Genomic DNA, 17722 nt, shown 5'->3' with positions numbered 1-17722 from the left:
CGCTAATTTCAACTATTACTCACACACACACACATCCTCTGACAGATGAGATATGATATATAATAGGCATACAGATAGAGTCTTTCTTTACTCTCATCGTTTGTATGGGGTTTTTGCACTCCATTAAGCTTAGAAAATTAAGAGAATTAATTTAGAGGCCTGCTTTAATTTCTAGTTCTTTCTTCATTAAGAACTTCTTATAAAAATTCATATACACCAATCTCTCAAAAGCTTAACGCTCCAAATTTAGAACCATATGACATTTGCATTCATAAAACCTAATTTTATGTGAGTCCTTAGAACGGTGAATAAACAAAAATGCCCTTCTAAAAGGATGTCTCTGGCTTAGACTTGAATTGGTGTAGCTTTAAAGCTTACCACATCAACTTCAGCCTCTTTTTCCCCTTCTTAATTTTAAAGGATCATAGCAAAACACAGTATTTCCCCAAACTCTCCTCAATCAAAACAGTCAAAGTGTAAAAACATTTGTATCGACTTTCATAAGACTTGTGCTCTTTGTTTGCATCTTTTCATCAGATATTAAAATTTCCTAAACTTGATGCAATCCCTAGGTTTGAGCATCAACACCTAATACAACAGAGTGGTGTCAACCTCTGTGAGAGGGGCTATTTTAAAATATCTACGTACCCTGAAATTTTTCACCATATTCTTTTACATTCAGTTCACATTTAACAGCCTAAGTTTACAAACATATGGACCTGCCACTGAGTTGTTTTGGTTTTGGTTTTGTTTTTTTTCAGACAAAAAGTACGTGCTCACCAAGGCACTGCAAAAAAACCAACTGGTTTTACCTTTAAGTTTTCACAGGAGAACTTAAGATTCTCTGAGATGTTGTCCTTTACCAATAGGTTATTTCTGCTCGTTATACAACACTTTATATTAGTTAAAAGGGGCATTTGGAGAAGGAATGGCTTCCAATTATTGTTATATTTCTACAGAAAGATCCTTCTCTTCATTATACTCTTTGCCCTTCATGGTATGTTTTGGAGAAACAGTCTTTTCATTTCATGTCTATCAGTCATCAGATGCTGATTTCAAAGGGACACTTCCATAGGGACTCTTATCCTTTCACAATTTCCTCTTGCTTTCACATCATGCCTGATGTGTTCACAAATGCCAATATATTTCCACTTTTAGAAACAACAACAAATACCTTGTTTCCAGTAACACAGGAATTCAGCTGTTCATCAGCCTAACACCTTCCCGAATTTTAAACTCTCTTTGGGAAACATGGAATCTCCCATTCATACAGTTACCAGGTCACACAGTAGCAAAAAATAAAGCTTCAATCATTGAATGAAAGTTTTTCCTTCACCATAAGTTCCATAAATGTATAAATCATTACCCCTTTCACTATGAGCCATCTCCAAAAAGGCTTTTCAAGACCATGGTGTGGCATGTTGGAAAAATATTACGAACAGTGATGGTGGTTAAGGTATTCTGTCTTTTCGAAAGACAAAGACCGGGCAGTTGGAACGCGATGAGAATTCACACTGTGAAACATCCATGGCTGCTTGCCTAAATAATTAAGCAAGCATGAAAAGCAAATGAGTTTTTAAGGAGAGTGTCTGTTGCTGGGGAAAGAGGCACCTGTGGTTATTTGATTCATTATTAACATTTCTAGTATAGTAATGCCTGAAGGTCCCAACCAGGTTGTTTAAATTAACTCAATCAACATAGCAATTTGCATAGGGGCAATAAAGGCAAATGCAGCGAACATGTTAATAACTTTAAATGAACAAAGGGTATTAAAAACTGACGCAAATGAGTATAGTCTTTAAAAAATACTCTATTTTACCATTCTCCACACAATAAACTGAAGCAACTTATTTTTTTGGATCCATATTGCAACCAGGACATTACATTTAACCTCAAAAGACAATACACAAAACTACAAACACGTACCAAACCCAGCTTGCCAGACTGCAGCTCAAAAAGAGACACAAATCAAAATTAAGCAGCTTCCTCTTACGTTCTGCTTTAAAGTACTGCCTTCAGTCTGGGGACTCCGAAGGGAGAGCCTACTTTGGCTAATCACAGATGTGGTGGCCCTAATCACAGATGTGGTGGTCTTCCTCCAACACCACAGCAGTACAATAAACCATTATCATACCATCTATGCAAGAAAGTCAGGGTAATTTGTGACAAGTGTAGAGGAATCATGGGCATTCATGGGCACAAGCTTGAACATGGACCATTCATGGGCACAAGCTTGAACATAGGAAGTTCCATCTTAACATGAGGAGGAACTTCTTCACTTTGAGGGTAGTGGAGCACTGGCACAGGCTGCCCAGAGAGGTTGTGGAGTCTCCCACTCTGGAGACATTCAAAACCCGCCTGGACGCTGTCCTGTGCAACCTGCTGTAGGTGACCCTGCTCTGGCAGGGGGGTTGGACTAGATGATCTCCAGAGGTCCCTTCCAACCCCGACTATTCTGTGATTCTGTGAATCAGGGAAGCCAAGGCTGCCTCGAGAAGAAATAAATAAAAACCAATGTCCAAAATAACTTGCAATAAAAATCCTTCTGGACAAGAAACTACTGTTACTTGACTAGACAAATTGCAGATAAAGAAATAAGGGGTGAGAGTTGTGTTTTGAAGTGGAAGACAGACCAAAGTAGGACTAGACCAAGCAAGTACTAGTTACTGATTTTTCACTTCTTGTGCATCCTCTTCGTTACCTAGAGCCATAGTGTAGTTCAGGTAGGAAAGGATCTCAGCCCAACCTCCTGCTCAAAGCAGGGTCAGCTACAAGAACAGACTAGGTAGCTCAGGATCTTGAAAACTTTGATGGACAAAGACTTCAAAACCACTCTGAGCAACTTGTTCCAACGCTTGGCTGTCCTCATGGTGAAAAACCTTTTCTTGATATCAAGTCAAAACATCTCATTTTAATTAATTATGTGCATTGCTGCTAATCCTCCTGCTGCGCACGGCTATAAAGAGCCTGGCTCTAACATCTTTTCAGTAAGCATTTAGCCTTATTTAACAGCAGGGCACACCACAAGGCACACTAAAAATTACATTCTACTAGACTGGCATTGGAGATCAAAGCACTGCCAACACTTCTTCCCTAAGTTTTTTTATGATGGCACTGCAAAGACCATGACACCGGAGATGACAAGAGGCTAAAAAAGAAACCGCCATTTCCAAGGATGAGAGAGGCAGCATTTCACCACACTGAGATCAAAACTTCAGCCAAATAGTTCTTCAGGTGCAAGGAACGAAGTGCTCCGAGACAGATGAGCAAACCTAAACTGTTCAAAAGTTGGGCCAAGGCTAGACAAGCTTCGCAACTCTCCTAAACAAACAAGGCCTGTCACTTAGGTTGGACTAACAAAAAAAAGCAAACAAAAGGCCTGATTACAGACCTCTCTAAAGACTATATTTGCAAGTAAAATGCAGTATCTGAAAATATAAGCAAGTACTTTCCCTGTCAGAGACTGATGACTGATCATCCTTCCAACTCAATCAACATGCAGCGTGGCTCTGCTCGGCACAAGGAAGGAGCCCGATTTGTAGGAGTGGCCTGGACATTTTTAGCTCATTTCAGATAATGCTTTAAAGTCTAAGTGTACCAGAGGCATACTGAATCAGACAACACTTTCAGCAGGACATTTCCAAGACATAGGGCACATTGCACCTGAAAATAAAATGGGAGAAAAAATACCAAAGAAATTGCCTTTTCAATTAAAAAAAAAAAAAAAAAAAAAGACATTTTGGCTTTTTCTGAGACAGCAGCAATTTTGAAGCTCCAAAAACTATTATGAAACATAGCAGTTCTCCAGTGGAACAAGACAAACTCCCACATCTCAGTCATCAGCATAAGAGGAAAACTGATATGACTTCTTGAAACAGACTGCCATTAAGAGTGAAAATTAGTCTCGTCTATTGCTAAGTTTTAGCAGCATAATACTATACTAAAAGCATATTTTAATGGAGAATGGGGGACCAAATCCCAAAGCAACTAAAAAAAAAAACAGGGAGAGGTTGTAGAAGAGGTACAGACCAGAGCCTAAGAGACCATGCTTACGTTTTCAACCCCACTCCCTTTTTTTTTTTTTAAAAAAAAAAAAAACAACCTAAACTGAACAACAAGAGAGAAAGAACACAAATATGATAGGTCATTAAACAAATACTGAGTTGCAGGTAACAGCAGATTCAAATTTTCTTCATATTACTCTTACTTTTAGCTACCACCTTCCTCATGTTGTGAGCTACAGAGGGTGTTGGCTCTCCCAGCGCTTGCAAGACAGCAGTTAAAGGTGGGACGGACAAGCGGGATGGAAAATGGCGCAGCAAATATTGTCTCCAGCTGCAAGATGGTAAAAGGAAGCAATGGATGACCTTTTTCACAGGCTTTCATTTATCCTTTTTGCTAGCAGCTGGAGTTACAAGGCTTACTTTTTGTTTTGCCTTTAGATGAAGCAATACCCAAAAGGTTGGTATGCCTTTTTCCCCCCCTCCAATACAGAACACCTTGAAACAGATTATAGTGTAATTCACTCAGTAGCCTCTATGAAGACATTCCATAAGGATGTTTCATTTGGTAACTTTCTTCAAAAAAAGTCCTGCAGTCAGATGATTAGCAGCCCTGCACGTCACTTCACCTCCTGCAGCAGCTGAGCTGCATCAAGTAGAAAATTCTGAAGAAAAACTTCAAAATTTGCTATTCAGGTCTAAGCAAGAGCTGGCAGAGGTCAGCAGTAACCGATTTCAAATGTGATTTTTTTTTTTCTGATATAAAATGGACATCTTTCTCATTTTGCCAAGAAAAACAATTACGTGGACCACCATTACGTATTTTGCACAGATGAATCTGAACAAGTATTTTGGAAAGAGAACGCCACTGCTACTACTACTACCACCAACCTTTCTTTTCCTTTAATGACATTCGCATCCCAACTTCAGCATGGGAGAGCTGTCCTCGAAAGAAAAAGGCACTTCAAAGTAATAGTACAGTCTAATAAAACTGTTTTGCTTTTCTTTCAAACTAATTGCTTTTCTTTTTTAGGCATATGACCTGTGAGCAAAGGCTGATCTAAAGCAGAATGTACTGAAGTTTTCAGCCTGGGCCATTAACGTTTTGCCACCAGCCTGAAAAGCTCATTTATACATTCTTAGATGGGACTTTCTGGCTCGCTACAGTTAACAGTAAAGTTTAAGATTCCTGTTTGCTCAGATTCACCTTAAAGAAGCTATAAAGTAGAGCACATCACAAGTCTTCACACAGTTAAATATATTAATACAGATCATCACGCTGAAACGTTGCATTTTTCCTCTTTCTGGGGTTGATTATTTCCCTGCTACTAATCTATTTGTGGCTCTGCCCATCTCTTCGGTTACCCCTCTTTAACCTTTTGGTCCTCATATGCCCCATCTTGACACCTTTTCTGGCTGGAATGTACAGAGGGGAAAAGGCAAATCATTCAATCTTCTTGTCTGTTCCCACTGACAATACATCTCTTTTTTCTTTTACAGATACAATACCTCTTCTTGTGTTTCTTCACATTGTGTGACTATCCTTCATATTACTGTGCTCATTCTATTTCTTAACAATAACCATGAAAAACACACCTGCGTTTAGAAGGAAATACACCTCCCGTTCTACACATGCAGTATTTGGCCATAAGTAATCAATATAATTCAATAAGAGTTTAGAAAAAAGGCTACTAATTTTAAGAATTAAAGATTCATTTGATTATTGCAATTCCAGCAGATTGCTTCAAGCAATAAATAGTCTTCAGAGGGATGCCATTTATCAAGACAGCTGGGAGGACAAAAATAGATGCAACTAACCTACTCACATTGTATGTAAAACAGTTGTAACATGGAGAATGAGGGTCAGACAACATATGTCAGTAAAGATTTCTATTTCCACATACAGAGCAAGTATGTATTTCTCTCAAATACACGTTATAAAACAGGTCTCTGTAGTGCACTAATCCATTTACACAGTATTACCTACCAAAAAAGTTATTTCTGTCCTCAACAACTGTTGTTTTAAAAACGTGTACCATCTGACCCTGTGCCACTGCAGTGACTCTGAATCCTGATGAAAGGATCATACTAACTCTTGATGTTATTATTGGCGTTATTGGCAGCACTAGAAGCAAAAAATATTTGACATTTAACTTCACTGAACAAGTACTCAGATTTACAAACCCAGTGATTTTCCGATTCCGAATTTTTAGAGAGAAATTAAAACATCCCAAGTAGCCCGTGTTGACAGGTCTTTACTTGCAATTAATCTTAAACTTTAACAATTCAACAAAAGTTTCAAATAAAAATGATACAATACCTGAAGAAGATCACTGAGGTCAAGCAACATATCTGTGAAGAAGTCAAGGAATATACATTCTTGTTGAACGTGACAGTGTTTCTTAATTTCATTAGCAACCCCAAAAAAGGAAGAAATAAACACAGGTTTAATTGTCAAAGAAAACAAATGCGGACTAGGTACTTGGATGCACCACTTCGGCTAACAGCCAGCATCCAGCTGACAGTTCAGCTCCCCAAAAAGTCGGTCCTGCCAGCACCTGCTGCGCTTACTGTACAAGTTGTCTATGTGAAGTGATGGTCTCAAAGAACAAGCCAACACCTTGTGTGACTTACAATACTCACCATATACCCCAGCCTACGAAAGCCCCAATGATAACAAAAACCAGTAACAGCAGCAAGATAGAATACTCTCATTACACTTCACTTAAGAACGTAAAGCATCATCAGTCTCCTAAGCCAGCTTAGGAGCCCAGAAAAACAGATGGAAGAGCAAACTACAAAAATTGCAGTAAGTTTCTTTTGCCCTCTTCTACGAGGAGCTGTGGAAGAGCTGGGAAGGAAGAAAAAGCCGCTTTGGCAACTCTCTTCTCTGACCAAGCAAATCGGCTGTCACCTTTGAGTTTTCACTCCCTCCATCATTTCCTGTGCTGCTGCAAAATATATTAGGTCACCGTCTACTCCTCATTATGGGCACACTTGGAACTCATAATAGCTAAAAACAAGCCAAAACCACTACAAGTTTCCATTACATCTTACTGAAAGTAAGAGCACTTACAAATACATTGTCTCAACAGTATCTACAAAGAAGAAAGCCAAGCACCATTGAGCTTAAGGTGCAAAGGTAGCCTTCTCGCTGCTATCGAACCAACGAAAACACACTGCGTCTCTTATCAGCTACTCAGGTGTGCCTTACGTGTCGTAAAAGGGTTACGGTTTTACAATTAAAAGGAGTGTCAAAGTAAAGTGTGAGAGAAGGGGGGCGGGGAGAAAGGGAGAGGCAGGCAAAGAAAACACGTATGCCCGGGTACACGTGCGCCTGTGTATGTAGCAATGTGTTAAGAAATCCAGTATTAAAAAAAAAATAATAATACAGTGACGTCAGTATAGTTTGGTACATTGTGGTAACACAAGTATTAGCATATGTTCTTCTTAAAGTATGCCAGAGTAATATAGTACACGTTTCTCCTAACTATTATCAGCCATAGAAGGAGAATAATTCGGATAACTTAATCAGTGTATACATAAACGTTTGCCTCACTGAGAATTTTTATCCTTGAGCATTTCTATCCTTAGTTTGCATTTGAAATTGTATGAATCTAGTACTCCAAATTTGTTACAAAATTCAATACATTATGTTAATATTATTTGGTGAAAGTTAATTTTAGCATTAAAAAACACAGCATAGCTGGATATTTAATTAGCTGAAAACTCAGTACGTCTCTGAAAAAAACCAAAATCCATTATAGATAATATTATGCAAGACATTAAAGCAATCATAAATTTAAACATAGTAAGGAAATTGCTAACAAAAACAATCTGTAAAATATACAGCTTAGAAATCTACAAAGAGCAATACTGAGTTCAATGCAACTTTTTGGTCAAAGTAGTGAGAAAGGAAAAAACGGAAGGACTTTAACAATGCAATTACCAAGGAACCATAATAATTGTCAGCTCAAACAGATCTAGAAAGAAAACACTCCACTAATTTTATACTCAAGATATATTCTAGGCCTGAAAGTGTTCCTAGTGAGTTACTGACTTAACAGTGTCTGGTTACTCTATGCCCACCCTGAGATACCTTCACCACTGAGAGAAATTATCACTCATATCTGACATTTAATCACAAATTAAGACAAACAAACACACAAAAAACCCCAAACCAACCACAACAACAACAAGCAAACAACAAAAAAAAAAAACACACCAAAAAAAGCAGCAGCCCATAGGTTATTGAGGCACCAGTGAGCAACTGAGTGGTCCTAGAGTCTGCTGGTCCTGGGGACAGAGGAGGAGCCAGAAAGACAGCATCAGTGCCAGACCCTAATTCAGATCTTAGGCGAGACAGCGAGCTGCTTTTCTAACCCAGGCATTTCAGTTACAGTCATAAAATCTGTATAACAAAGTATTCTTCATCCTCCTCAAACTGTTATAAACACTTTGCTGGAAGACCTAAACTTGATAACACATTGTAAGTGCTCAGGCTTTATTACTGTAAGGAAAAAAAAAAAACAACAACAAACCAACAACCCCACCAAAAACCACCACCACACCTTTTTGTCCAAGTAAGAAGAAACAGAGAGCATCACGTGCACTTATAACAACACAAGATTAGAGCTAAGAAGCTGGGAAATTCACTGGCAGGGTTCGGGCAACTCTGAAGCAATTTAGAGCGACTCTATAGGTGCTTTAACATACAGTTGCTTTGCTCCTTAGAGAAGTTAGGTCAAGTGTCCACTGAAACTGTAAGCAAAGGTCACAGTAAAAATGTGGCATTTCTGGATTTCATTTAAGGTAGCCTCCAGCAATCTCTCTCCCTGATTAGACGTGTAGCTGCTACAGTGAAGCACAAGCAAAGGGGAAATTTGAGTCACGCAGTAGCAATGGGTTGGCCTTTACTGTGAATATTGTGAGCACAATTATCAGCAGGAAGTAGTTGTAAAAACAGGCAGTTGTTTTCAAACTCCTTTTCAGAGTTGGAACCGACCAGGAGAACATACAACAACAGCTGAAAACAGCAGATAATACTCAATATGTATTCAAAAATTATACAATCATAAGATAAATGTTTTCTTTGAAGCCAAAAGAAAACAATGATAATTTCACTTACGGAGACTGCCAGCACACGGAAAAGTTCTCAAAGGGATAGAAAGCTACTGATATTGTAGATATACACATATAAAAATAACAGGACACAAACACAAGGGGACATAGGTTATAAATGCACCCAATTTAGAAAAAAAAAAAAAAAAAAAAAGAGAAAAGAAAAGAAAGAAACATTAACAGTTTCAACTGCTTTTCCTTTGCTGTCCATTCCTCAAGCTAATTTCACCAAGGTATGCAACTGACCGTCCATCACTATAAAATTTTAAATCAAAATGAGATGAGTCTAAAGACTTTACTTCAAAAGACTGAATTCAAGGGAATCCTTTGACCAACATGATGCAAGAGGTCAGACCGAGTGGCCAGAACGCTCCTTTTCCGCCTTTATAATCTAGTAATCTGTGGATAATGTGAGAGCACCATGAATTGCAGCAATAATGATCTCATTCTTGGCACCAGAGGAAACAAAAGTTCATGATGAAATGAATAGTACCGGAAAGCTAAAACCCAAAATACCAAAACAAGTATGCATTTGTCCTTCAGATAGACCTACGTTTTACATATCCCATCAACCGTAAAGTACTTATATGCAGCAAAATCCCCTTGGTTTTCAATATTAACACTTCCCAGGAGGCAAAACTGCCATTTGCCAAAGTTATATACAGAGATGCGGGAATAAATTGTGGAAGATGCTCTTAAAATAACAACTATCATTTACAATAGAGTAGTTCCCCCTCTAAAACAAAATAAAAATTAAATCTTTATTTTAATGTCTGTCAACCTACAATAAACAGGAAACCTTCAAACAGATTATTTCATGCTACTGTATCAAAATTCTTCCACTACTTAGCATGACATATGTGGGAGATACGGGCACATATCAGCAGCACAGCGAAAATAGAGAGTCTAGTATTTATTTTAGTTAGACAGTTTTCGTAAGTTACCCTCAGAACTTTTTTTTTTTTTACCAGCTTACTACAAAATCAGCCATACCACAGAAAGAGGCCTAATGCCAAGGAATCGTGACTGCAAGCCACTCAGCAGAAATTTGACATCCATAAGAGCCATGCTGTCCACTAATGAAGCGTTACCTTTTTTCAGTTGAAGCTAAAATGCTTTCTGTTTCTAACAAAAACTAAAGCCAGATCCATTAAATATATAAAATATTTTACAATAAAGCCCCTCTCTGTACTCAACAAGAGCAATTCAGCTGGCTACAAACAAAGTAAAGCTCAATAGGAAATCTGACTGAAAAGCAAAAAAAAAAAAAAAATCTGAATATTAAAACAATTTTTTTTCAAGTTGTAATTGAAATGAAATCACAGAGTTTTCAGAGTTGGAAGGGACCTCTAGAGATCATCTAGTCCAACTCCCCTGCTAAAGCAGGATTGCCCAGAGCACATTACTGCGATTTCAATGCTATGGCTCTGTATAAGCTACATAAGAGATGGGAACTTCCCAGAAGCACTTACAGTAACAAACACATGGGGCTAAGAGAAAAAAGAGAGGGTGGACATATCATAGAACGGTTTGGGTTGGAAGGGACCTTGGTCAAAGCCCCATCCAACCTGGCCTTGAACACTTCCAGGGATGGGGCATCCACAGTTTCCCTGGGCAACCTCTTCCAGTGCCTCACCACCATCAGAGTAAAGAATCTTTTCCTAATATCTAATCTAAATCTACCTTCTTTCGGTTTAAAACTGTTAGCTCTTGTCCTATCACTACACTCCCTGATAAAGAGTCCCTCCCCATCTTTCCTTTCCCTTTAGGTACCGGAAGGCTGCTGTAAGGTCTCCCCAGCAGAAGTGGAGTGATACCAGGGTGAAAAACTAGTGACAGCATTTGGCTGCCCCTGAACCCAGTTTTCCACGTTTCAGTTCAACACCCAATTCACAAACTTCCCTTTCCATATTTTCATATACCAAGTGATTTCTGATTATGACTTAACACAATTATATCTCTGCTGCTTTGCAAACTTTCACCATTTAATTAACAATTAATTAAAACTGACTGACAGCACTAATTGTTTAAGGTAAACATTTCTCTTCCCACCGACACTGAACAATAACGATTAGAAAATAATATCCACAACCAATTCTTTTGTAGAAAACTCATTTCTGATAACTCTAATAAAAGCTTTGCCTCGAGGCTGAAATCCTACAGAGCCGGTTTCCAGTTTCTTAAGTTTGCAATTTTGTCTGTGCAAAGAAGTCCATGGAGCACAGGCTGCACTCAAGTGTACAAATAAAAACAGCATTTAACAAATCCAACTGGTCAGCACAAATGCCATTTTCGTTAAAAGCTATCTCTATTTATGCGTAGGTTAATGCGCGAGCAAAAAAAAAGAATTGCATTTTGGTGTGGGGGGGTCCTTCTTTGCACATAGCTGCACATGTGTATTTCATAAAACTATGTTTTTCTATATTCCGTCTTTTAAAAACCCCAACTTCAGGACAAAAAGCAGTGCCGTACTCCTTCCCCAGATAAATCAGGCTGTTTCTCTAGCAGTTCAGCATGTGCAAGGCCTCTGTCTTCCTAGTTAAGACAAAGTTAACGGCAGTAACTCAGCATCATACAACCACCTATGCAGATTATTAAAAAAGATGACAGGCATTTCGGGCTGCATTCAGCCTACCCGATTTCACGGTGTTAACCGAAAGGGTTAGGAGTGTGGCTTTCTGGCTCACCTAAGATCTGAAATAGCCTCTGACACCAGTTCTCCCCTCGTCTATCTCCAGTGACTGGAGACTAAATCTAGGGCAACTGGGCTGCCGACTGGCACCACAGCCAGTCAGACTGGATGGATCCAACGCCTGCGAGCTGTATGAGCCTTCAGACTCCCCTGTGCACGTTCAGTTCAGTCTTTATGAAATTAATGCTGTAGTTTTTCTTAATAATTGTCTTCAGAGCCATTCCCATTTAGAGGAACATTTTCAAAAGCAGGCCAGGCTAGCTGAATATGCAGCGAGCGTTCAGCACTTCTGAAAACGCTGCCCTTAGAGAATACAGTCTTCAAAGGATTGGGGCTCAGCTGTATTCCTAGTGTTACTGACTTCAGGTAAATAACCTGCTTTGTGAGATATTGCAAAGTATTTACATAGTCGCATGTAAATTTATAATGCAGTGCAACACAACCCAAAAAAGTAAAAAATGTATTTCTTGTCCCAAAATGCTTATAAGTCAACTCTCAATTACTCAAGGTATCAGATGGATAAAATATTCAGAGACTAGATAGTCTCTGATAGTACTAAACTACTGAAAGATAATCTAGTTAGTATATTAACTTTGGGAAAAGAAAATTTAGGCACAGAATGAAAATGTAAATATTAATTTAAAAGTTTTGAGACACATGAGGTTAATCTTCAACCTGGATGATGTGACGATGTGTAAATAACAGTTGGCTATATTCAAGCAACAAAAAGTCTCCAAACAAGAAAAAGAGACGCCGTCCCTTGAACAGTAAATTGAACAAGCACTGGTGAGGGAAAACAAGAGAGGTTGCTAGGAGAAGCAAGATTTAAGGAAGAACTTAAAAGAAGAGCGGGGCTGGCAAACAAGAATGGGAGAGAGGCACCAGGAAAGGAGCACAGCTCAGGCTGCAAGGGGAAAAGAAACAAGTAAATAGTAAAGTCACTGCAGAAAACACCCTGTGTCTGAAAAGAGTTCAAACACATGAGCAGGTATGAAATTGCACAGTCCAAAAATCTGCAGAGAATGACCATTTGATAATAAAGTGGGCATTAAAAAAAAGCAGCTGTGAAGGAGGACACCAATAGTATAGATTTAAGTAAATGTAAAGGAGTTCAATTGTCTCTCTTCCCTGTGTACAAAGTCTGCAAAGGTTATGACTCTTGTACCCACCGTGAAAGAAAAGTTTCACAAAACTCGGAGGTGCAGATTTGGAAGAATTAGTCTGAGATGACAATTGGGTATTTGGCACAGCAGCAGCACGCACGTTTGGGAACAGGAAGCAGCTGGCTGAGACAGAGAAGTGGCAGAAACTTGAAGCAGGGAAAAATCACTGCCTCCTCAAAGGTGGGTAAGGAAAGCCAGCACTGTCATGAGCCTGACACTCTGCTTTTCTGAAAACTCCAAACGGAAGAGAGTTTGGAAAGATGCAAAAAAAGAAAAAAAGAAAAAAACACAAACCCAAACCAGAATAATCTCAGCCAGCCTGCCCCACACTGCTTTGATTCTGGCCCACTACCACCCCTTTCCCTGGGCTGCTATTTGTGCAGCAGCAACGTGGCAAACCAGCCTCGGGAACTGTCTGAAATAAATATTTTTTCTTTTCATTTTCTTTTTTTTTTTTTTTTTTTCCCTCCTGTTTTCAGCTGGATTAACTCCCCAGTTCCCAGTTCACATGTAACTGCACAAACACCTGGACGGACTGGGGGAGGATTGACCACGCAAGGGCAAAGCAAGACGACTTCTTTCTGAAGCCACACCAGCTCACACTGGCTTAAAGCATTCATCAAAATTAGAGTCCGAGACAATCTCTCAGTCACCCATCCCACCTTCTCAAATTTCTCTTTAAAGTAACACTGTTTGCAGAGTGCTCCCCAGCTTGCTCCAAAACACAAAGACCTACCTTATCTGAAAGAGAAACCTTAAAACAAATAAGGAGCAAAAGCCTGCAGAATAATTGCTCCAGAGCAACCCAAAATCTTATGAAACTGATAACACGTTCCTTGTTTTAAGTACATATACAGTTCCTGTGCAAAAGTTCATCATAGTACTGCTCTGGTTTACCCACAGTAAACACCCAGCTATACTTTTCAAAAAGTAGCATTACAGTGTTCAATTAAACCAGAACAAAACCGAATTCTGTGGATACAGAATGTTTTACATTTTCCGTGTTAGAAGCCAAGCGTTACATCTTTGCTTTCATGCCCATACTGAGTCTAATGCACTGGTATTAAGTGCTGCTCAGAGAATTATCTCCGCAGACCTTTGCTGGGACGGGAGCGCAGCAGCTGCTGTGGTCAGCGCTGGGACAGGGCAGAGTCTGCACTGAAACTCAGATGCTGCTTTCCTGCCAGTATTGGTGAACTTGATTTATCCACACGTAGGCATTATCTTGTATCTTATAAGTAACACGGTGCCACTCACTTAGCAGCAAGTTTCTGACGCACAAGCCTTTGTTTTCAAAAAACGGGACAGCTTCAAAAATAAATGAATTGCATCCCTGCCATTCTGAGGCTGCTGACTCCTTAATGGCCTTTGGTGGGAAATCCAACACTCAGATGTGTTAAGTTTCCCATTCTCAAAGGTCTTTAAGAGAATCGTATCAGCATGTGTCACGTAACACAACAACGGAACAAACCCTTCTGTATCACATGCCTGTAGGCACACACCTGCAGAAACCTTTTTCGTTATTTGCACGGGATACTTGCTGCCGTGCACCAAAGGCAGCCCCTGTATTCAGAAAGCAGAAGTACAGGAATACCTTTTCCTCTAATGGTTATTCCTGTTGATCAGAAAACCTCACCTCGGCAGGCAGGAGAGCTCTCTGCATTCCCACCTCCCTCACACCCACAGTGCTCCGGCGGAAAAGGCCAGGCGTAATGGCTTCATGGATGTGGCCGGATCTCTCCCGAGGCACAGACTCCTAAGCAACACTTTCACAAACGCTACTAAACTGTTAATTACTAGTCTTGTGATAATCAAAGCAAGCTTTATTAAAGACATTACAGTAACTCACGATAACTTCCCCAATCCCTTGTCTTTGTTACAGAACTTAAATGCAGCGTAGAGCTGAAAACTGGGTGCTTAGGACTAGTTTATCAGCAGTGCTTGGAGTCAGGACAACACACCACTTACACGCTGACGGAACTCCTCGAAGCAGTCTGGCTTAGTCATTTTCAATAAAATAAACAGGAAAACAGAGTCAAGCTGATGCACCACATCCATGGGTTGAAAAATCCTCAACCCATGCTTTCACTTTAAGAAATGCCTACACTAAATATAAAAAAAGATTTCTGCTTGCTCATTGTAGCAAAAACCTACATAAGTCATAACAGCACAGAGGTATACAGAATTTGATTTTTATTACAGAATTACACTTTCCAAACTGGGCTTGCCTTATGGTTCATAAGTAGCGGCTTATCCCAAATGAGTTACTAATAAAGCATTTTACCAAATACAGAATAATGCATCTTGCACAGACTATGCTTTAGAGTACCGCCATAGGAGTGTTCAAGGGAGGTTTATTTAGCAGTATGGAAGTAGAAGACTCACATTACCTCCTTGGACAGTTATCCAGGTATCTTGGGATATAGTAACAGACAGAAGCAACTGAGTTAGCATGTTTGAATTTACCAGCCTGTGAACATGACGCAATATGCAACCACGTCTTTCACTTCTACTTCACAGCAATGCACAAAGGAGAGGTTACCTTAAGCTGTCACCAGCAGGGTGAGAAGATACCTTCACTTCCTGAGAACCCAACTGAACAGGGCTCAAGAAGAACTCAAAAAAAAAAAAAAAAAAAAAAAAAAAAAAAAAAGACCTGCAATAGCTTTTCTAACTTTAAAAACATCAAAAAACACTTTTAAATACCTGTCAGGGGTAGAGACAAGTGATGCATCATACTTTGCAATGGATACAACTCTCAAAATGACACATGCCTCTTCAAGGACATACACTGGATTTTAAATTTAAAACAAATTTATGTCTTGAAAAGTTGCACCTAGAAAAAGATTAAATTTGGTCATTGAATAAGTATAATACAGCAGGTGGAGGGAGGAGTTTACATGGCATAGAAGAAAGACAACATATCTGAGATTTTAAGGTAGCCAACTTTTCAAAAGAGTTCAATAATGAGAATAAATCTTTCAGATGATGTATTAAGCAGGGAAAATACAGTCGCAGGCATTTGATACACTTTGTATTTTATCTACACAAAAGGGTGGGAAATAAATGCTTCCCTTTTGGAATCAGTTTTTCTCCAACAAATTGAAAGGCATAGCCCAGAGGGTCTCTAGGCTGTGCCCCAGAACACTGGATTTCTGGGTCCATTTTTGCTGCTGCCCCACAAAAATATTTCATCCTCCTTCATCATGTTGTTATAATGAAGACAACGGCTTCCCCTTCCTTGGTGAAATGCTCTGAAATCTTCTGATTAGCTTACTATTATAACATACATTTGACTCCGGGGTCCCCAAGTCTCTCCCAAAGGGTGAGAGAGACAAGCTTGCTCAAGGACTTCAGCTATAATCTCCCAGTAGGCAACTAACTATATGGTCAACACTTATTTTTCAGACCATCTCCCTGCCTTTGAAAGACCCAATCGACATCCTGTTTTAACGCAACACCCTGATCTAACTAGTGGGTTTATGAGATTCAAATCAACATAGAAATTTGTCCCCCTGTCCAAAACATGCAAAAAAAAGGCTTAAGAGCTAAGTGACATCCTGAGCTCCTCATAATAAAAAGAGATGCAATTGCATATCACAGATTCAGTCCCTCCTTTCAAGTATGCCAGTCCTAATTTTGATGCCTCTATTATCCAAAACACATAGCTAAGAAGCTCCTATAGTAACTTTAAAATACTTTATTCAGTTTAATAATTAATTCAATTTTGCACCAAGTTGCTCTAAAATCACTTCATAAATACACATATCAATTCTCAGTGTTAAAAAAGATAAAGCAAGTGTCAACTCCTTGTTTATTGGTTACTCATCTTTATAAGGGGATCCTTAAGGAGCAAAAGGAAAACCCTTTATTGGGGCGAGGCATGTGGGGGGAGAGGAGGGTAGGAAGGGGCCAAAACACACATATCGATATCCTACTGAAAATTCAGCTCTTCAGTAAGCAATCTGCTGCAATTCTCCACTTGTCACAGATACTGCAATTCTGTTGGCATTACTGTCAGTATTTACTTAAGTAGAAACACCCAAAGCATCAGAAGACAATGTTGCACAGAATCAGCTGGTGAACACACTGAAGTTAATTTACTTGCAAATGGCATTTCTCATGTTCTTAAAAGTTAACAGCCTTCAATAAATGGTTTTAATCAAGATGGAAAATGAGGAATATTTTCCTGAAGTGTCATTTTAAACTTTTATCCCTGCATTATCTTCTTTTGAATGCTGTAGCAATGGCAAGCACTTATCTCATGTCTCCCTTACAGCACAGAGACTGCTCTTTCATTATCAGTTTTTAAGAAGTTGTAAACTTATCTCAGCTGCTGGAATTCTTCATGAGAGGAAAAAAAAAAAAAAAAAAAATCAGTAATGATGTACATATCATCTGCCTCTGGGAAAATAAAAACTGCCAGTGATATGCTGGGAAAGATCTCCTTAGACTCCTTTCACACAGTCTTGCAGTAGTTTTATTGTAACCAAGCAGTGTAATTTCAAACAACATTCTACTGCATGCTGATGGCAAGCTCCTAAAATACAGCTCTGCTCCGAACAACAACCGAGAATGCTATTGTGGGTTTCATGTTTACAGCTACTCACTGATTGTGCCATATTTGCAAAGCATTCATGAAAAATGATAACTTTTTTCCCCCGCTGCCAACAGTTATAAATTCAGCCTACGATTTTGATAACAAGTTCAATACACCACCAGAGCTAGTGAGCCTGCAGAACTTG

The 17722-nt window shown here is 39.2% G+C and overlaps 1 protein-coding gene across 1 annotated transcript in view; it reads right to left on the bottom strand.

The window, feature by feature from the left end:
• BRF1 (BRF1 general transcription factor IIIB subunit) overlaps positions 1–17722 on the bottom strand; it is a 176239-nt gene that overhangs the window by 97578 nt on the left and 60939 nt on the right. The window contains exon 4 of the mRNA XM_082485686.1: positions 6322–6353. Within this exon, the coding sequence (XP_082341812.1) occupies positions 6322–6353 (32 nt within the window). The remainder of the gene's footprint in view (positions 1–6321; positions 6354–17722) is intronic.

The sequence above is a fragment of the Vanellus vanellus genome, assembly GCF_965231255.1.
Source record: "Vanellus vanellus genome assembly, chromosome: 6".
In the NCBI taxonomy this organism is placed as follows: domain Eukaryota; kingdom Metazoa; phylum Chordata; class Aves; order Charadriiformes; family Charadriidae; genus Vanellus; species Vanellus vanellus.
Note: the sequence above shows the minus strand (reverse complement) of the source record. Positions and strands in the feature narration are given on the sequence as shown.